This window comes from Nerophis ophidion, linkage group LG12 (genome assembly GCF_033978795.1).
Source record: "Nerophis ophidion isolate RoL-2023_Sa linkage group LG12, RoL_Noph_v1.0, whole genome shotgun sequence".
Classification (NCBI taxonomy): Eukaryota; Metazoa; Chordata; class Actinopteri; order Syngnathiformes; family Syngnathidae; genus Nerophis; species Nerophis ophidion.
Window position 1 is genome coordinate 58,910,567 of NC_084622.1, and position 16,176 is coordinate 58,926,742.

The following is a 16,176-nucleotide window of genomic DNA, read 5'->3' on the forward strand; positions in this document are numbered from 1 at the left end:
TTAGATTAAAAAAAATAAATACAAAAATATATATATACATATAGTACAGGCCAAAATTTTGGACACATCTTCTCATTTCAATGCGCCTTCTTTATTGTCATGACTATTTACATTGTAGATTGTAACTGAAGGCATCAACACTATGGCACCTGTGTGCAAAGCAGTCATCGGAGCAAAGGGTGGCTATTTTGAAGTAACTAGAATATCCATCCATCATCTTCCGCTTATCCGAGGTCGGGTCGCGGGGGCAACAGCCTAAGCAGGGAAACCCAGACTTCCCTCTCCCCAGCCACTTCGTCTAGCTCTTCCCGGGGGATCCCGAGGCGTTCCCAGGCCAGCCGGGAGACATAGTCTTCCCAACGTGTCCTGGGTCTTCCCCGGCTGGACGTGCCCTAAACACCTCCCTAGGGAGGCGTTCGGGTGGCATCCTGACCAGATGCCCGAACCACCTCATCTGGCTCCTCTCGATGTGGAGGAGCAGCGGCTTTACTTTGAGTTCCTCCCGGATGGCAGAGCTTCTCACCCTATCTCTAAGGGAGAGACCCAAACTCATTTGGGCCGCTTGTACCCGTGATCTTATCCTTTCGGTCATGACCCAAAGCTCATGACCATAGGTGAGGATGGGAACGTAGATCAACCGGTAAATTGAGAGCTTTGCCTTCCGGCTCAGCTCCTTCTTCACCACAACAGATCGATACAACGTCCGCATTACTGAAGACGCCGCACCGATCCGCCTGTCGATCTCACGATCCACTCTTCCCCCACTCGTGAACAACTAGAATATAAAAATGTTTTCAGTTATTTCTCCTGTTTTTGTTAAGTACATAACTCCACATGTGTTCATTCATAGTTTTGATGCCTTCAGTGACAATCTACAATTTAAAGAGTCATGAAAATAAAGGGGCTTCACGGTGGCAGAGGGGTTAGTGCGTCTGCCTCACAATACGAAGGTCCTGCAGTCCTGGGTTCAAATCCAGGCTCGGGTTCTTTCTGTGTGGAGTTTGCATGTTCTCCCCGTGAATGCGTGGGTTCCCTCCGGGTACTCCGGCTTCCTCCCACCTCCAAAGACATGCACCTGGGGATAGGTTGATTGGCAACACTAAATGGTCCCTAGTGTGTGAATGTGAGTGTGAATGTTGTCTGTCTATCTGTGTTGGCCCTGCGATGAGGTGGCGACTTGTCCAGGGTGTACCCTGCCTTCCGCCCGATTGTAGCTGAGATAGGCGCCAGCGCCCCCCGCGACCCCGAAAGCGAATAAGCGGTAGAAAATGGATGGATGGATGAAAATAAAGAAAACGCAATGAATAAGAAGGTGTTTCCAAACGTTTGGCCTATATATGTATGTATATATATATATATATGTGTGTGTGTGTGTATGTATGTGTGTGTATATACATGTATATATACACAGACACACACTTTAATGTGTTGTGCATTTTCTTAAGTTTCTTTGTTCTCATTTATCTGCAGGAAAGTTTTACTGCAAGCCGCACTACTGTTACCGACTGTCTGGCTATGCTCAAAGAAAGAGGCCTGCGCCTTCGTCCTCTCCAGCGCCAACCACCAAGGTACTTGTTTTTTGTATAGAAACAGTAGAAAAGACAGACTCTATTTTGAAATAGCCAATAAATGTATGTATGTATTCATCAGGTAAAACTCTGTTTCTTATTGACACAAACTTCAAATGTAACTCTGTTGAGTTTTTCTTTTTGCCGCTGTGTTTTTCCTGTTACAAAATCCAAGTGTCAACACTTTGAGATCAACAACACGACTGAAATACTGCATTTACACCAATGTGCCCAAACCCTTTTTCACTGAAAGTCGCACACTGAAAAATCTAAATATGTATCAGACATTTTGATATCTTCCACTTTCAACATTTCACAGATTTAAAAAAAAAAAAAAAGCCTGCATGTCAGCTTTGTGGTATTAGCGTCAACTTTACCACATTATGTACACGTTACATTACACCTGTTTGCGCTTTTCTTCTACGTTCAGTGTTTTTGTTTTTTACATTAATGTTTATAGTAATTGTATTTGAAGAATATATGATGGGCCGTTAAAAAATGAGCTGCAAGCTGCAAATAGCCCCTGGACTACACTTTGGACACCCCTGTTTTACAGTCACTCAGGCAATATTACAGGTGCAGTCTAACCAAATGCCATGGATGTCTTACACATAAAAGTAATATAGTGTTAGCACAACCAAGTTAACTTAAGTCTGAAACTAGCGCAAGCAGCCCATTTGCACTCGGAGCAGGAGTTATTTGGAAAACGTTACGCTTACTTCGACATTCAGCACAGGATAATCCTACATGACGTATTTATAATGACTCACCTTTAAAAAAATATCTGTGTGTGAGCTGTCAGGTGGCGCTTCACATCGGTGGTATTTTTTCCGTTTAATTGGTGGCTTGTATAACCGCCATCTCCCTCCACAGTGCATTGTCTTCATCTCTGATGGGTTATTTTGAAAGTGTTTACATAAAGCAGGCTTCACAGTGGCAGAGGGGTTAGTGCAGTCCTGGGTTCAAATCCAGGCTCGGGATCTTTCTGTGTGGAGTTTGCATGTTCTCCCTGTGAATGCGTGGGTTCCCTCCGGGTACTCCGGCTTCCTCCCACCTCCAAAGACATGCACCTGGGGATAGGTTGATTGGCAACACTAAATGGTCCCTAGTGTGTGAATGTGAGTGTGAATGTTGTCTGTCTATCTGTGTTGGCCCTGCGATGAGGTGGCGACTTGTCCAGGGTGTACCCCGCCTTCCGCCCGATTGTAGCTGAGATAGGCGCCAGCGCCCCCCGCGACTCCAAAAGGGAATAAGCGGTAGGAAATGGATGGATGGATGAATACATAAAGCAAGGTTTGCATCATTACCCATTGTTGACATTGCCGCCATATAAATGAAAGTCCAAACATTTTAATCCTGTGCAAAAGTCTTCAAAAGGACACTAATATGTGATAAACACTCATTACATGCAAAGTGAGATATGTCAAGCCTTTTTTATAACATTAACGATCATGGCTTTCTGTTTTTGAAAACTCAACATTTTCTGAGGTTTTCAATTTAAGGTTGTTATAAGATTTAAGGCACAATCATCCAAATTAATCAAAAGAAGGCTTGAAATATTTTGAGTTGCATATTTTGAGCCCATGTCAGGAAATGATTTCATCTTGTAAATATAATTGCTGGAATAAATGCCATCCATCCATCCATTATCTACTGCTTATTCCCTTTTTGGGGTGGCGGGGGGCGTTGGCGCCTATCTCGGCTACATTTGGGCGGAAGGCGGTGTACACCCTGGACAAGTCGCCACCTCATCACAGGGCCAACACAGATAGACAACATTCACACTCACATTCACACACTAGGGCCAATTTAGTGTTGCCAATCTTATATTTTGAGTTTAACCTGTAGCTTATTGCATGACCTAATAGGAAATATACAAACGCTGATACTTTTTAGCTTTTCATCTACAAATTACACGCACAGAAGTGTATGACGGACCACCCACTAACATTTGCGTGAAATCTCATCTCGTCAACGACAACGCACACGTCTTGTCATGGTTTTGTCTTCCAAAAGGGGGTGTCATTTCATCAATGTTAATGAACAAAACCCCACTAATGATTTTTTCCTTTTTTCCTTCAACTTCAACAGGAGAACCAAGAGCCCATTACTCCTACGTTGATGGTAGATGCCCCTGGCAGGGCGGTGGCCGCAGCATCCCCCTCAGCTGAACTCCGGCCCTCAGGTACCCAACTTTCCTCTCTTCCTACGGCCGCTGCAGCCTGCCGCGTGGCCGTGGGTTGGGGAGTCTCCCTGCGTTCCCTCCGCCGTACACTTTCCTGGACGTGCCACCAGGTGGCACACAACCCCCTTGACTCTCCCTTCCTGTGTACCTACTGCATCTACCTCCTCTGCTGTTTCACCATCAATGCCCTGCTCAACTTCCTCTAGCATGGTTCTCCCGTCCTCCGTCTTGTTTTCTTCTCTTCCCCCCCAACCCCCATTTTACCAAATAACACCTTGGGTCTGTATAGATTTGTCTTCCATGTTCTCCTGTGATTGTAACGACTTTCTGCAACGTGTTTGTGTACAATAGTCCGAGTCATTGTCTCAGTGATAGATTTAAGGTGCACCATTTCTTTCAAGTCTGCAGGCCATGTCACGACTTGCAGAAGCAGTCTGGCACCATCCTTTTAAAAGCGAATTGTGCATCTTGAAGCGATTTTTTAATTTGCTTGGCTTGGGAATTAAAACAAGTTAAATAGTTTTCTGCAATCAACACTCCAAGCAGCAATAGAAAGTACAACTGGTTGTATACTACCATCATAATTCACATTATTTTGGGGTTGCCTATGTTTTAATTAAGAGCCAAGCTTAATTATTTTGTAGATGTAACCTAGTGGCCTGTCACTGCTGAATTTTAGCTCAACGTCTTCCTGTGTAATAAGTGTCTTTTAGAGCCTGCTCTGTGATGTGTCTCTGTAATGATAACTTACCACAACCCACCTTACTGTGACCAAGTGCCTGTTTCAGTGCTTTTGTGAGCTTTACCTTTCCCCCCTCCTATCAAATCAGCCTAATATGAGTGCCTCTGATTGGAGCTTCTCTACTGCCGCCTTCTTATGCATCCACCAACCTCTCATCCCTTTTAAATTGCTACTTCTGCTTACTAGATTTACAATTCTTGCGGTAATATTTGCATGGCCATGGCATTTATTGTTACATGTTGAGACCAGAATAAGGGATTCAGACTGAAATAATCATAGGCCTGCTGCAGTTACAGTATGTGGCAAGTATAGACTCATAAATTAAGTAATTACTAATGTCGTATGGGTAGGAAACTATCTAACCAGATTACCTTTTAATAGTTGTTTATTAAAGCATAAGCCATGAATGTAGTCGCCTTTTAACTTAATAGTTTTAACTGAAAACAAATCTTGACAGGTTTTCATTTTCAGCAGATGTGGTCTGTCGTCCGTTTGAATGCTGATGTTCAATTTTCATTTTATGTCAGCTGATTATTCCGACTCTTAATCTCTAAATTTGTCTCGGGGAAAGTATAATCTGAAACAGAATGTCACTGAAACGATGATAGTAATAACCTTACCACATAAAATTACACTTTTGCTGTCTCTGACATGGAGGTCAGGCACCTTATAAACAGCAATTCTGAGCAAGTGAGATGAGAGATGACAAAGTGGAATTTTGATCCATTCCACTTACATTCTTAAGTTAAACAACGATTTCTAGGATTTGCTTCTTCAGGATGGGAAAAAGGCAAGGCATCCACCTTGTACCAATACCGTGCTGTACTGTACTGTTTAATGATATTTATTTTGTTTTAGGAATCATATGGAATGCAATAAATGCAACTATAGAGCTACAGATTGGTGTGTTTTTGTCAAGTTTGTCCTATATACAAGTTACTGGTATTGTGGTGATGGTGGTTGGGAACAATAGGTCAAACTGTGATAATCTACACTCGCCTGTGTTGCCTTGCAATAACACACGCACATAGTCATAGTACACTCTAATGTAAACTACTAATTTAAGCCTTTTACAAACCGAATAAATTATTCCTGTTTTATTTAGAATCCTTCAGAAATTATGAATGACCCAAACAGTCATTCATTGCTTTTATCTGCTGTACTTTTTGACTTTTATGCCCACTCGGATGTCATTATTTTGCCTGTTTCTTTACATTGTTTTGCTTCTCAACCACAGTGCCGGAGGTCAATGGCCTGCAAGAACCAACTTTGGCCAAACGGCTTCGCGCCACACCGGAGCGCATTGAGCTGGAGAACTACCGACTGTCCATGCAGAGGGAGGAGGAGTTGGAGGAGGTGCCGGAGGAGACGCTGGCGGAACATAACCTCAGCAGTGTTCTGGACAAAGCCACAGATGTAGACCTGGGATCCAGGTAGCATGATAATGATTTTGTACGGCTAACGACTACTTAGTGCCGCGCAATAACGAGGTGTAAGGCTGCACTATTTTGAGTGAAACACCTTTTTTTTTCTCAAATAGCGATTCGATTTGCGTTTTTATATAGGATACATAAAAATGCATACAACCGCAAAAATAACGAATGTTACTTTTAGACTGTCAATCAACATTCTTGCACATACTCACATATAAGCCGCAGGTGTCAAACTCAAAGCCCGGGGGCCAGATCTGGCCCGCGGCATCATTTTATCTGGCCTGCAAAAATCTGGAAATGATGTGTCGATAAAGTACGGAATATTTTCTCACTAAATGTAATGGAATTTTTTCAATTTGATAGAAAAAATATATCTACTGCTCTAAATTGCATGCATTTTAAACTTAAACAGTATCCATCATTGCAACAAATATGACAGTATATTATCATACTTTCCTACATTTTTAGTCTAAGTAAAAATAAATACTTAAATATCTGATTGAATTATTATTTTACAGCAAAATACCTATCAAATTAATACAAATTAAAATACATTTTACATTGTTTTTTACAGCATATTACGGTACTGTAAATTGAAAAATTACCTTTTTTTTTGCATTAAAATTCTGTTGATTGAGCTGCCAGTTTATGACTGTAAAATCTACAGTTCCATCCATCCATCCATCATCTTCCGCTTATCCGAGGTCGGGTCGCGGGGGCAACAGCCTAAGCAGGGAAGCCCAGACTTCCCTCTCCCCAGCCACTTCGTCTAGCTCTTCCCGGGGGATCCCGAGGCGTTCCCAGGCCAGCCGGGAGACATAGTCTTCCCAACGTGTCCTGGGTCTTCCCCGTGGCCTCCTACCGGTTGGACGTGCCCTAAACACCTCCCTAGGGAGGCGTTCGGGTGGCATCCTGACCAGATGCCCGAACCACCTCATCTGGCTCCTCTCCATGTGGAGGAGCAGCGGCTTTACTTTGAGTTCCTCCCGGATGGCAGAGCTTCTCACCCTATCTCTAAGGGAGAGGAAACTCATTTGGGCCGCTTGTACCCGTGATCTTATCCTTTCAGTCATGACCCAAAGCTCATGACCATAGGTGAGGAGGGGAACGTAGATCGACCGGTAAATTGAGAGCTTTGCCTTCCGGCTCAGCTCCTTCTTCACCACAACGGATCGGTACAACGTCCGCATTACTGAAGACGCCGCACCGATCCGCCTGTCGATCTCACGATCCACTCTTCCCTCACTCGTGAACAAGACTCCTAGGTACTTGAACTCAACCCGGAGATGGCACTCCACCCTTTTCCGGGCGAGAACCATGGACTCGGACTTGGAGGTGCTGATTCTCATTCCGGTCGCTTCACACTCGGCTGCGAACCGATCCAGCGAGAGCTGAAGATCCCGGTCAGATGAAGCCATCAGGACCACATCATCTGCAAAAAGCAGAGACCTAATCCCGTGGTCACCAAACCAGAACCCCTCAACGCCTTGACTGCGCCTAGAAATTCTGTCCATAAAAGTTCTGAACAGAATGGGTGACAAAGGACAGCCTTGGCGGAGTCCAACCCTCACTGGAAATGTGTCCGACTTACTGCCAGCAATGCGGACCAAGCTCTGGCACGGATCGTTCAGGGAGCGGACCGCCACAATCAGACAGTCCCATACCCCATACTCTCTGAGCACTCCCCACAGGACTTCCCGAGGAACACGGTCCAATGCCTTCTCCAAGTCCACAAAGCACATGTAGACTGGTTGGGCAAACTCCCATGCACCCTGAAGAACCCTGCCCAGAGTATAGAGCTGGTCCACAGTTCCACGACCAGGACGAAAACCACACTGTTCCTCCTGAATCCGAGGTTCCACTATCCGGCGTAGTCTCCTCTCCAGTACACCTGAATAAACCTTACCGGGAAGACTGAGGAGTGTGATCCCACAGTTGTAGATTGTAAATGGAAAGATGGTTCTTTGGTTTTTATGATAGAAAAACTGGCAGCTAAGTTGCCAGAATTAAAAAAACAAAACTGTTTTTCCTTTAACAATATAATGTAAAAAAATGTTTTTTAATTTAACACAAAAATTATGGCAACTAAGCTGCCAGCTTTTTCTGTAAACCCTGTAACTATAATTCACTTTCTATATCGTTCAAGATTTACGATACTTTGAAAAAACAACACTGCACATCACATTGGAGGTGTAATTTAAATACAACAATGCGAATAAGACTGGAGGTTATAGTTTGAATGTTAAAGATTTTTAAAGAATCATTTGGAAACCTCTGGGGGGCCGGATTGGAAAGTTTAGCGAGCCATTTTTTTTGCCAAGGTCTGTTTTAGACTGTCAATCAACATATTCTTGTTTCAAGGTGTCAAATATTACAACAATATGCGATCATTTACTTTAAAAGATATTTGGCTTTATACAGACAGAATCGGAGCTTTTGTCTACATCAGGGGTCTGCAAGCTTTACTATCAAGAGACATTTTGCCACCTCTTCCACCAAAGAACAATAGTATAGAGCCGCAAAACGTAACACAAATTATAAACATAATATTTTATTTTGCTGGGAAAACAATCTGTCCATGTAAAATTAAACAATTTTTCCTTTTCTGGCAAGTATTCAATGTTAGCTTACCCAAGGGGTTACACACTCGAGAAACTGAACAGAACACAGAGGCTTCCAGTCTCTTTTACTGGTCTTCTTTGTGTCCCAGGACTCAGCCTGCGTGGAAACACAGGCTCACAGTCGGAAAGTATAGATTTTTAAAGAAAAATCTCGGAGGCAGATGAGCTGCATGCAGGTCCAGAGACCCTTTGGTACACACACTTTTCAAATGTTCTTTTAGTCAGACAATATATTCGGTATACCCGACCACTGTGATGCGTTGCTTATCAGCTCTTCGTACAGGCGTGACCAACCTGGTACACTTGACAAGTCTGTCAGGTAAAAATTCCATCCGGTATAAAGAAAATATTGTTTCACTTAAAAAAACAAATATTGAAAGTATATGTACCAAAGTGTCTTCTGCCTACTTTTTCTTAGTATATAATTGAGAAGACATAATCGACCTTTTTGAGCAACCCTAGTCTACATCGTGCTCTTAAACTGAAGAAATAACTGATACAGATTGATAAATAGTAAAACACCACTGGAACAATCGAATAATGTGCCCTCCTACTTGAGATAATACTTTGAATACCATGTTCTTGCAGCAGCTCAGAGTCCGACACGGACGAGGAGGACGAGCAGGAGGATCAGGACGAGGTGGAGGTTGAGTTGGAGGTAGAGGAGCAACTTCCCAGCGCCTCAGACCTTGGAGGGGTTCCCTGGAAGGAGGCTGTGCAGCTCCACGCTAAACTTAGGGGTGACGCCTGCGAGGATGAGGCTCTGGCTGAGCTTGATGAAGACGAGGAAGAAGATGAAGATGATGATGCGTCAAGTGAAGGTATATTTGTTTTTCTCCTTGTGTGACTTTATTGTGGTGTATATTCCATCTGTATGTCAGGAGCAACCAAGCTCTTAATTGTGTTTCCACGTTTCTGGTGTCTTCACGTGTCTTCTTTTTCCACTTTTCTGTTGCACTTTGTGTTCAAATTGTTTTGGCGGGCCTCTGTCTCCCCCTGCTGGCAGAGGGGGATTACTGCCCATGGGACAGGGAGCTCCAGTCAGGCCTATGGCTGGAGAAGTACCTCACGGATGAAGACCATGTCGGTACTTTTAAAGGTAGCAGCAGAAACCGCTTATGGATGTGTTTGCAGTTATGTCTTATAATGCTCCCTGCTTTGGGTTGCAATCATTATTTCATTTTGTCTTGTTTTTTGTGTGTTGCAAACATGTCATTGCTAGACAATTACTGTTTAACCCTCAAAACTAATCAAAGAACGTCACGCTCGTTTCCCCCACAGGCACTGAAGTTATGGTTTCGCATTGTCAATGAATTGGTGTTATTTTTTTCAACCTTATCTTGAATTTTTTTGACTTTTTTGCAGCCTAATCTAGTGCATGCAGCCACTACTCCTCTTTGATGAGTTCTTCTTCATTCTAACTTCCTCTCTCTCTCTCCCTTATTATTTTTGTCCTGTCTTTCCTCTTGTTGTCCTATTTCTATACCCTCCCTACCCTGTTCTGTGACTTGTTCTTTGTTTGTCTGTTCAAATGTACACTGGCCACCTCATTTAGCCAAGAACCTACAAATTCAACAAGTCCTGCAGCCTTTGGATCCTCTTGAAATTCCAGGTGTAGGGGGAACATGTCCGGACTCAGAGGAAGACAGGTGTGGCCAGCTGGCCTCAACCTCCCAGCCCATTGAGCCCTCGCAGACCTTTTTCACAGGTAACCCGAGGTTTTAAGGCCTGGGGAGGCACATTGGGCTTACCCAAGACAATTAGCCCTTTCTGGAATAGGTGTGGCTTCTGCTGTCATATTTGTGTCTGGATAGGAGGAGACTGCTCCCTTGACTAACCCCCTTATTGTCCTCAAACATCTGATTTTTATGTTTCTATTATTACGTTCCTTTTTGCCTGGAATCTAATTATGTGTTTGATATTATAATTTTTCATTTTGCAGACATATTGGGTGTCATCCCCATCCCAGTGCACCGTGTAACACCTCCAGTCAATGCTTTTGAATTTATTGTTTCGCTTTGTTTTTTTCATGTGTCTAATTACTTTACTGTCTCTCCCCTGACACTCATCCCTCGTTGTGCTGTATCTTCTGGTTTGAATGTAGCCCCTGTCCACACATCTGCGCGGCACGATGCAGTGCGAGTCTGGTTGGAGTCAATGTCTGGAGGTAGCACAGACTTACGAGGGATCACGGCATCCCGACTTAAGACTCATATACATCTATGTCTTTTGGCTGGCCTATTGCAGCATGCAAAGACTTCACACACTCACAAGCATGCTTGGAAGGCTGTCATTTCCAAGACTTCAACTTTCTTAAGGCCTACTTGTGACCTGTGTTTCAACTTGTCTCCGCACCCTTTCAAACACCAGAAAAGTCCCTCCGCTTTTATTGTCCTTTTAATAAAACCCATTACGAAGACATATTAGCCATCAACGCCTGCAAGTGTTTAGCGTTGCGGTGATGTGAGAGTTATTTGGTTTTATTGACGTTTATAGGGGAACATTTTTTTTTGCACTGGTTTAAAAAAATTATTCTTGCTCAAATTGGGTGGTCGTTATGCATGCACTTGTACAATTTAGTTGTGTCGTTAGCCAGTATAGTAAAATGTATTGCAAGTTTCATACACTTAAGGCTTTTTTCTGTTACTTTATTAGAAGTTTCAACCACTGTGTTTACATGTATGATGCATTAATGCTTCTAACTCATGCTCTCATGGTTTTGGTTTTGCCTTTATGCAAAAAAGTGGACAATTGCATGACTTTTGTGCTTCTTCTCAACTCTGCTCTTTGAGCATAGTCACTAACTTATTAACAATTTATTATTTTATGCAAATGTTTTTTCGAGCAGGAGTTGGGTTTTTGAGGATTTTATCATCATTATTTTACAACGGCATTCTGTGTCTTCTTAAAAGTTATCTGTTTTCCCGGACTATGTTTTTTCAACCTAGCTGTTTAACCAAAACATATTTATAAAGAAAGAATAAAAAAAAAAAAAACACTAAACATTTTGGAGCTAATTTTATGTGATTTCTGTAATGACAGAGCCCTGTGAAGATGATGATTTGGAAGCAGAAGCAGATAGTCCCGATATAGAGCCTGGGACTGAAATGGATCAAGGTCAATACATTTAATCACTAACTATTTTTCATAGTGTCATGTTAAAAATGATCACATTTGATTTTAGATGACATCCCCTCTGATGCTGAAGCTGAGGCTCGTTTGAACCCATCAGTGCACACTGAAGCTGTTCCACAGGAGGACAATATATTTGACAGTCTGGCAATGCCTTCAAATATTGGTATATAGCACTTACCACTACATCATACCTGACACTTAGTTGCTTTAATGTGATTAATGCAGCATCATCTCTATTGTCAAATGTGTTCAGAACCGCCCAGCACTGAACCCATGCAAAAAGAAGACAATGCCGTCTTATCTCCGGTCGTACCTTCACCAGAGCCTGATAAACGGGTAAGATAATTTCAATGATCATCCAGTATGCGTGTCTTTAAAAATAAATGGAAACCAGGCTTTATTTTACGGTTGTCAAGTGACAAAAATACATTTTTGATTATTATTGAGCTCTGTACAACCGCTAATATAATTAATCTCACCTTAAAATGCTGAGAAAAGCCCTCAACTTGAAGTTTTTCATGAAAATTATATAATATATACATTATTTCGACATATCAAAATATTGATGTGTAAACAAAGAAGATAGCTTTTAGAAATATTTTTAACAAAGAAGATGGCTGTTTTAAGTATTTTTAACGGACTTTAAGCAGGTCTAATCTTACCCATTTAAAATGTATTTTAAAGGCTGCAGTTATGTGGAAAAAGAAAACACTTGAGAAATTAAAAAGCAAAGATTAAAAGTTGAACTTGATGCTTTTTGTTTGCTTGTGATAATGTAATATAAATAAAACAAAGTTTTAATAAACCGCTATAATTTACAGGAGAAGATCAACAAATATAATTGTTCATCATCACGAAATAAAGTGATGAGACCACAGAGGACAAATTATGCTATTTATTTGTTCTTCATGGAGGCCAAGTACTTTTTATAGTCTTAAGTCATAGATATATTCTGATATAGAGTGCTCAAAAGTGGGGTGTTCTTCAATCAATCAATCAATGTTTATTTATATAGCCCCAAATCACAAATGTCTCAAAGGACTGCACAAATCATTACGACTACAACATCCTCGGAAGAACCCACAAAAGGGCAAGGAAAACTCACACCCAGTGGGCAGGGAGAATTCACATCCAGTGGGACGCCAGTGACAATGCTGACTATGAGAAACCTTGGAGAGGACCTCAGATGTGGGCAACCCCCCCCTAAAGGGGACCGAAAGCAATGGATGTCGAGCAGGTCTAACATGATACTGTGAAAGTTCAATCCATAGTGGCTCCAACACAGCCGCGAGAGTTCAGTTCAAGCGGATCCAAGACAGCAGCGAGAGTCCCGTCCACAGGAAACCATCTCAAGTGGATCAGCAGCGTAGAGATGTCCCCAACCGATACAGGCGAGCGGTCCATCCTGGGTCCCGACGAGCAGTCCATCCTGGGTCTCGACTCTGGACAGCCAGTACTTCATCCGTGGTCATCGGACCGGACCCCCACCACAAGGGAGGGGGGGACATAGGAGAAAAAAGAAAAGAAACGCCAGATCAACTGGTCTAAAAAGGAGGTCTATTTAAAGGCTAGAGTATACAGATGAGTTTTAAGGTGAGACTTAAATGCTTCTATTGAGGTAGCATCTCGAACTGTTACCGGGAGGGCATTCCAGAGTACTGGAGCCCGAACGGAAAACGCTCTATAGCCCGCTGTTCTTCTCCAGTTTAGTTTGATGAAAAGTTATTGCCACGGCTTGCTAAATTGCGAACATCTTCATTGCTAACGTGAAACGTAGCTGCAGTGTGACTGCGTATTTGAGCTGCTTCAGTAGGAAGCAAACTGTTTCTTACAAAGAAGGCACAGCACTTAACCTTAATCAATGGTGCTGTTATAGCGTTTTGGAAAAGTCAATTTCACGTTCATTGGACCAACAACTCAGGAGAGGCTCGCTTCAGAGTAGAGAAGAGCCAAGAGCTGAAGACTCCCCTGCTCATCCTCCTCCGTTTTGCTTGCCCAACTACAATACATACTACGCTGTGTGACTGACCACCCAACACGTCAGGGCGCATAAACGGAACGGCGTGGGTCGGCTGTGCCAGCAACTTGAGGGTTCCTGGTTCGATCCTAGCTTATTCCCTCCTAGTCACATCTGCTGTGTCTTCGAGCAAGCCACTTCACCATTGCTGTCCTGGTTAACACTTTGCATGTCAGCTTCCGCCATCAGTGTGTGTTAATGGGTAAATGTCGAAATAATGTCAAAGAGTACCTTGCATGTAAAAAAGCGCTGTACAAGTATAATCCATTTACCATAAAGAGGATACTTGTGGAGTCGCAGGCATATAGAGACAATAATTTAGAGATAAAAAATATGTTTAAAGCAATTACAAAACATTGCGTGTTAAATATACATTTAATCAACCACAATTAAACTGATTATATAACACCCGTACTTCATGTATTCTTTCAGGCTAAGTCTCCAGAATGCTCTTTCCCAGAACCAGTGGTTTCTGAGGAACCAAAAGTTGAAAGGATAACACCTTCACCAGCGTCCAGGAGCCCGGTTTTTCCTTCACCTACATCTGTCCTTGATCCTTCCCCTTTCACCCCTCCAACGGTTCCCTATGTCAAGGCCCCTGTTTCACCCCTCACCATCGGCTCTCCGGTCAGTCCAGCTGTCAACAGCCCCATAAGATCCCCTGTAATAACCCCTGTTGGAACCCCCATCTGCTCCCAGCCCACCCCACTACCAGAGACATGCACACCTACGTCACCCATCTACCCCCATCGATCCATTTGCCCTCTCACAGGCAACCTACTTTCCCCAATTTGTGCCCAGCCAATGCCCTGCCAGGAACCTTCATCACCGCAGGCCTCTGATTCTCCAGTCAGATCCCAGCCTATCCCAAATGTTACTTCAACACCGATGGCCAGAACTGACCGAGCTTCACCTGACCATTCACAGTCTGAGGACCTCTCAACTGATGAATCTTTTTCAAAAAAGACTGATATCATTGAGGAGTTTTGGTTAAAGAGTGCAGAGATCCGAAAAAGTCTCGGTCTGTCGCCTTTAGAGCGCAGCAGTAAACTATTTGAGAAGAGTGATGTAAAAACGCCAACACAAGACTCCAGCCCTGCCAAGACCCAGTCTCCGGAAGTGTTAGAGGACCCGAAACCTGCTTTAACTGGACGTACTGTGATTCGGAGACTCAACATCACTCTTGAGGGTCAAGTCATTACTCCAATTGCTCCTGTGGAAGGCTCTGAAAAGAAAGAACTCAGCCGCAGCTCAGACGATGACCTAAATGAGAGTATGGCCACAAGTCAAACGGTAAACAGTGACAGCTGTAACACCTCTGACTCCATAATGCTGACCCCACCCTCCAGTCCACCACCTCCCGTGCCTGCTAATCAGTCCCCAGCGATATTCAGGCAGCAAAAACATCAGGTCTCTTGGAGCAATAGGACAGAAAATAAGCCACACGGGCATGCCAAAGAACTACCAAAAACAAAGACTCCAGTTCCTGCACAGCGAACCCAACTGAGTCCTGTATCGGCACCTAAACCTGCAACCAGGAAAGTGCTGACGCCACCAGCAGACTTAATAGAAACCCCAGTTGTTATCATGAGGGAGAAAAAGAAGCCACGCTCGGAGGAGTTGAGGAAGTCCTTTGTAGAGACAGTGGAAGAGATTCCATTCGCCGATGATGTGGAAGAGAACTTTGATGAACGGACACCAGAAACCAGCATGAATAAATTCTACACACCACCTACTAGCAGGGCCAGAGACAAACCTCCTTTGCATCTGGCTTTAGCCATGGAAAATGGTAAACCGAATATCCCTGTCAACTCCGCCTCTAGGACACAGCGGGCCACTCAGTTCTCTCCAGAGGCCAAAGAGATTGCTGAGGAGAGGATGAGAGCAAGAGAAAAGTCCATCAAGAGCCAAGCTCTCAAAGACGCAATGGCCAAGCAGCTAAATAAAATGAAAGAGTCAAACGTAGAAGAGGGTGGCTCAACAAAAGTGGCTTGGAGTGCTACCCCAGAGGTTGTCGGGAAAAGTAAGAAGTCTTCAGAATCTCCAAAGACATCTGCAGTAAAAGCTCTGGAATCAAAGAAAGCTGAGACTCTACCTGAGCGTCTCTTCAGTAGCAACAGGAGTCTGGACAGCTCTGTGGCGTCCTCTGACAGCTCGTCCACGAGTAAGAGCAAGAAACGAAGTTCACTTTTTTCACCTCGCAAAAAGGAGAAGAAGGCCAAGAACGACGGCAGCCGACCCCCTGGGACAGACGAGACACCACCCAAACACAAATCTTTGTGGAAGGCTGTTTTCTCAGGGTACAAGAAAGACAAAAAAAAGAAAGAAGACAAATCATGTCCCAGTACACCATCGTCCAGCTCCACCACACAAGACTCTGGAAAGAAGAGAGCCTCGCCTCTTGGAAAGTCATCAGGTAAGTCGGTGTAGTGCTGGACAAACCTTGAGTGCGATAATTGTGATTTTATGTACTTA

General features: G+C 43.4%; 1 protein-coding gene across 8 annotated transcripts in view; it reads left to right on the forward strand.

Annotated features, from left to right (window-relative positions):
• Nucleotides 1-16,176, forward strand: part of mical3a (microtubule associated monooxygenase, calponin and LIM domain containing 3a) — a 179,874-nt gene that overhangs the window by 110,119 nt on the left and 53,579 nt on the right. For 6 of the 8 annotated variants that reach the window (XM_061917871.1, XM_061917872.1, XM_061917873.1 and 3 more), the window contains 11 exons: nt 1,471-1,568; nt 3,660-3,753; nt 5,733-5,928; nt 9,138-9,370; nt 9,556-9,648; nt 10,105-10,257; nt 10,654-10,716; nt 11,592-11,666; nt 11,734-11,847; nt 11,938-12,020; nt 14,134-16,117. In XM_061917871.1, the coding sequence (XP_061773855.1) occupies nt 1,471-1,568; nt 3,660-3,753; nt 5,733-5,928; nt 9,138-9,370; nt 9,556-9,648; nt 10,105-10,257; nt 10,654-10,716; nt 11,592-11,666; nt 11,734-11,847; nt 11,938-12,020; nt 14,134-16,117 (3,186 nt within the window). The remainder of the gene's footprint in view (nt 1-1,470; nt 1,569-3,659; nt 3,754-5,732; nt 5,929-9,137; nt 9,371-9,555; nt 9,649-10,104; nt 10,258-10,653; nt 10,717-11,591; nt 11,667-11,733; nt 11,848-11,937; nt 12,021-14,133; nt 16,118-16,176) is intronic. The other 2 variants (XM_061917878.1, XM_061917877.1) reach the window with 2 other exon arrangements.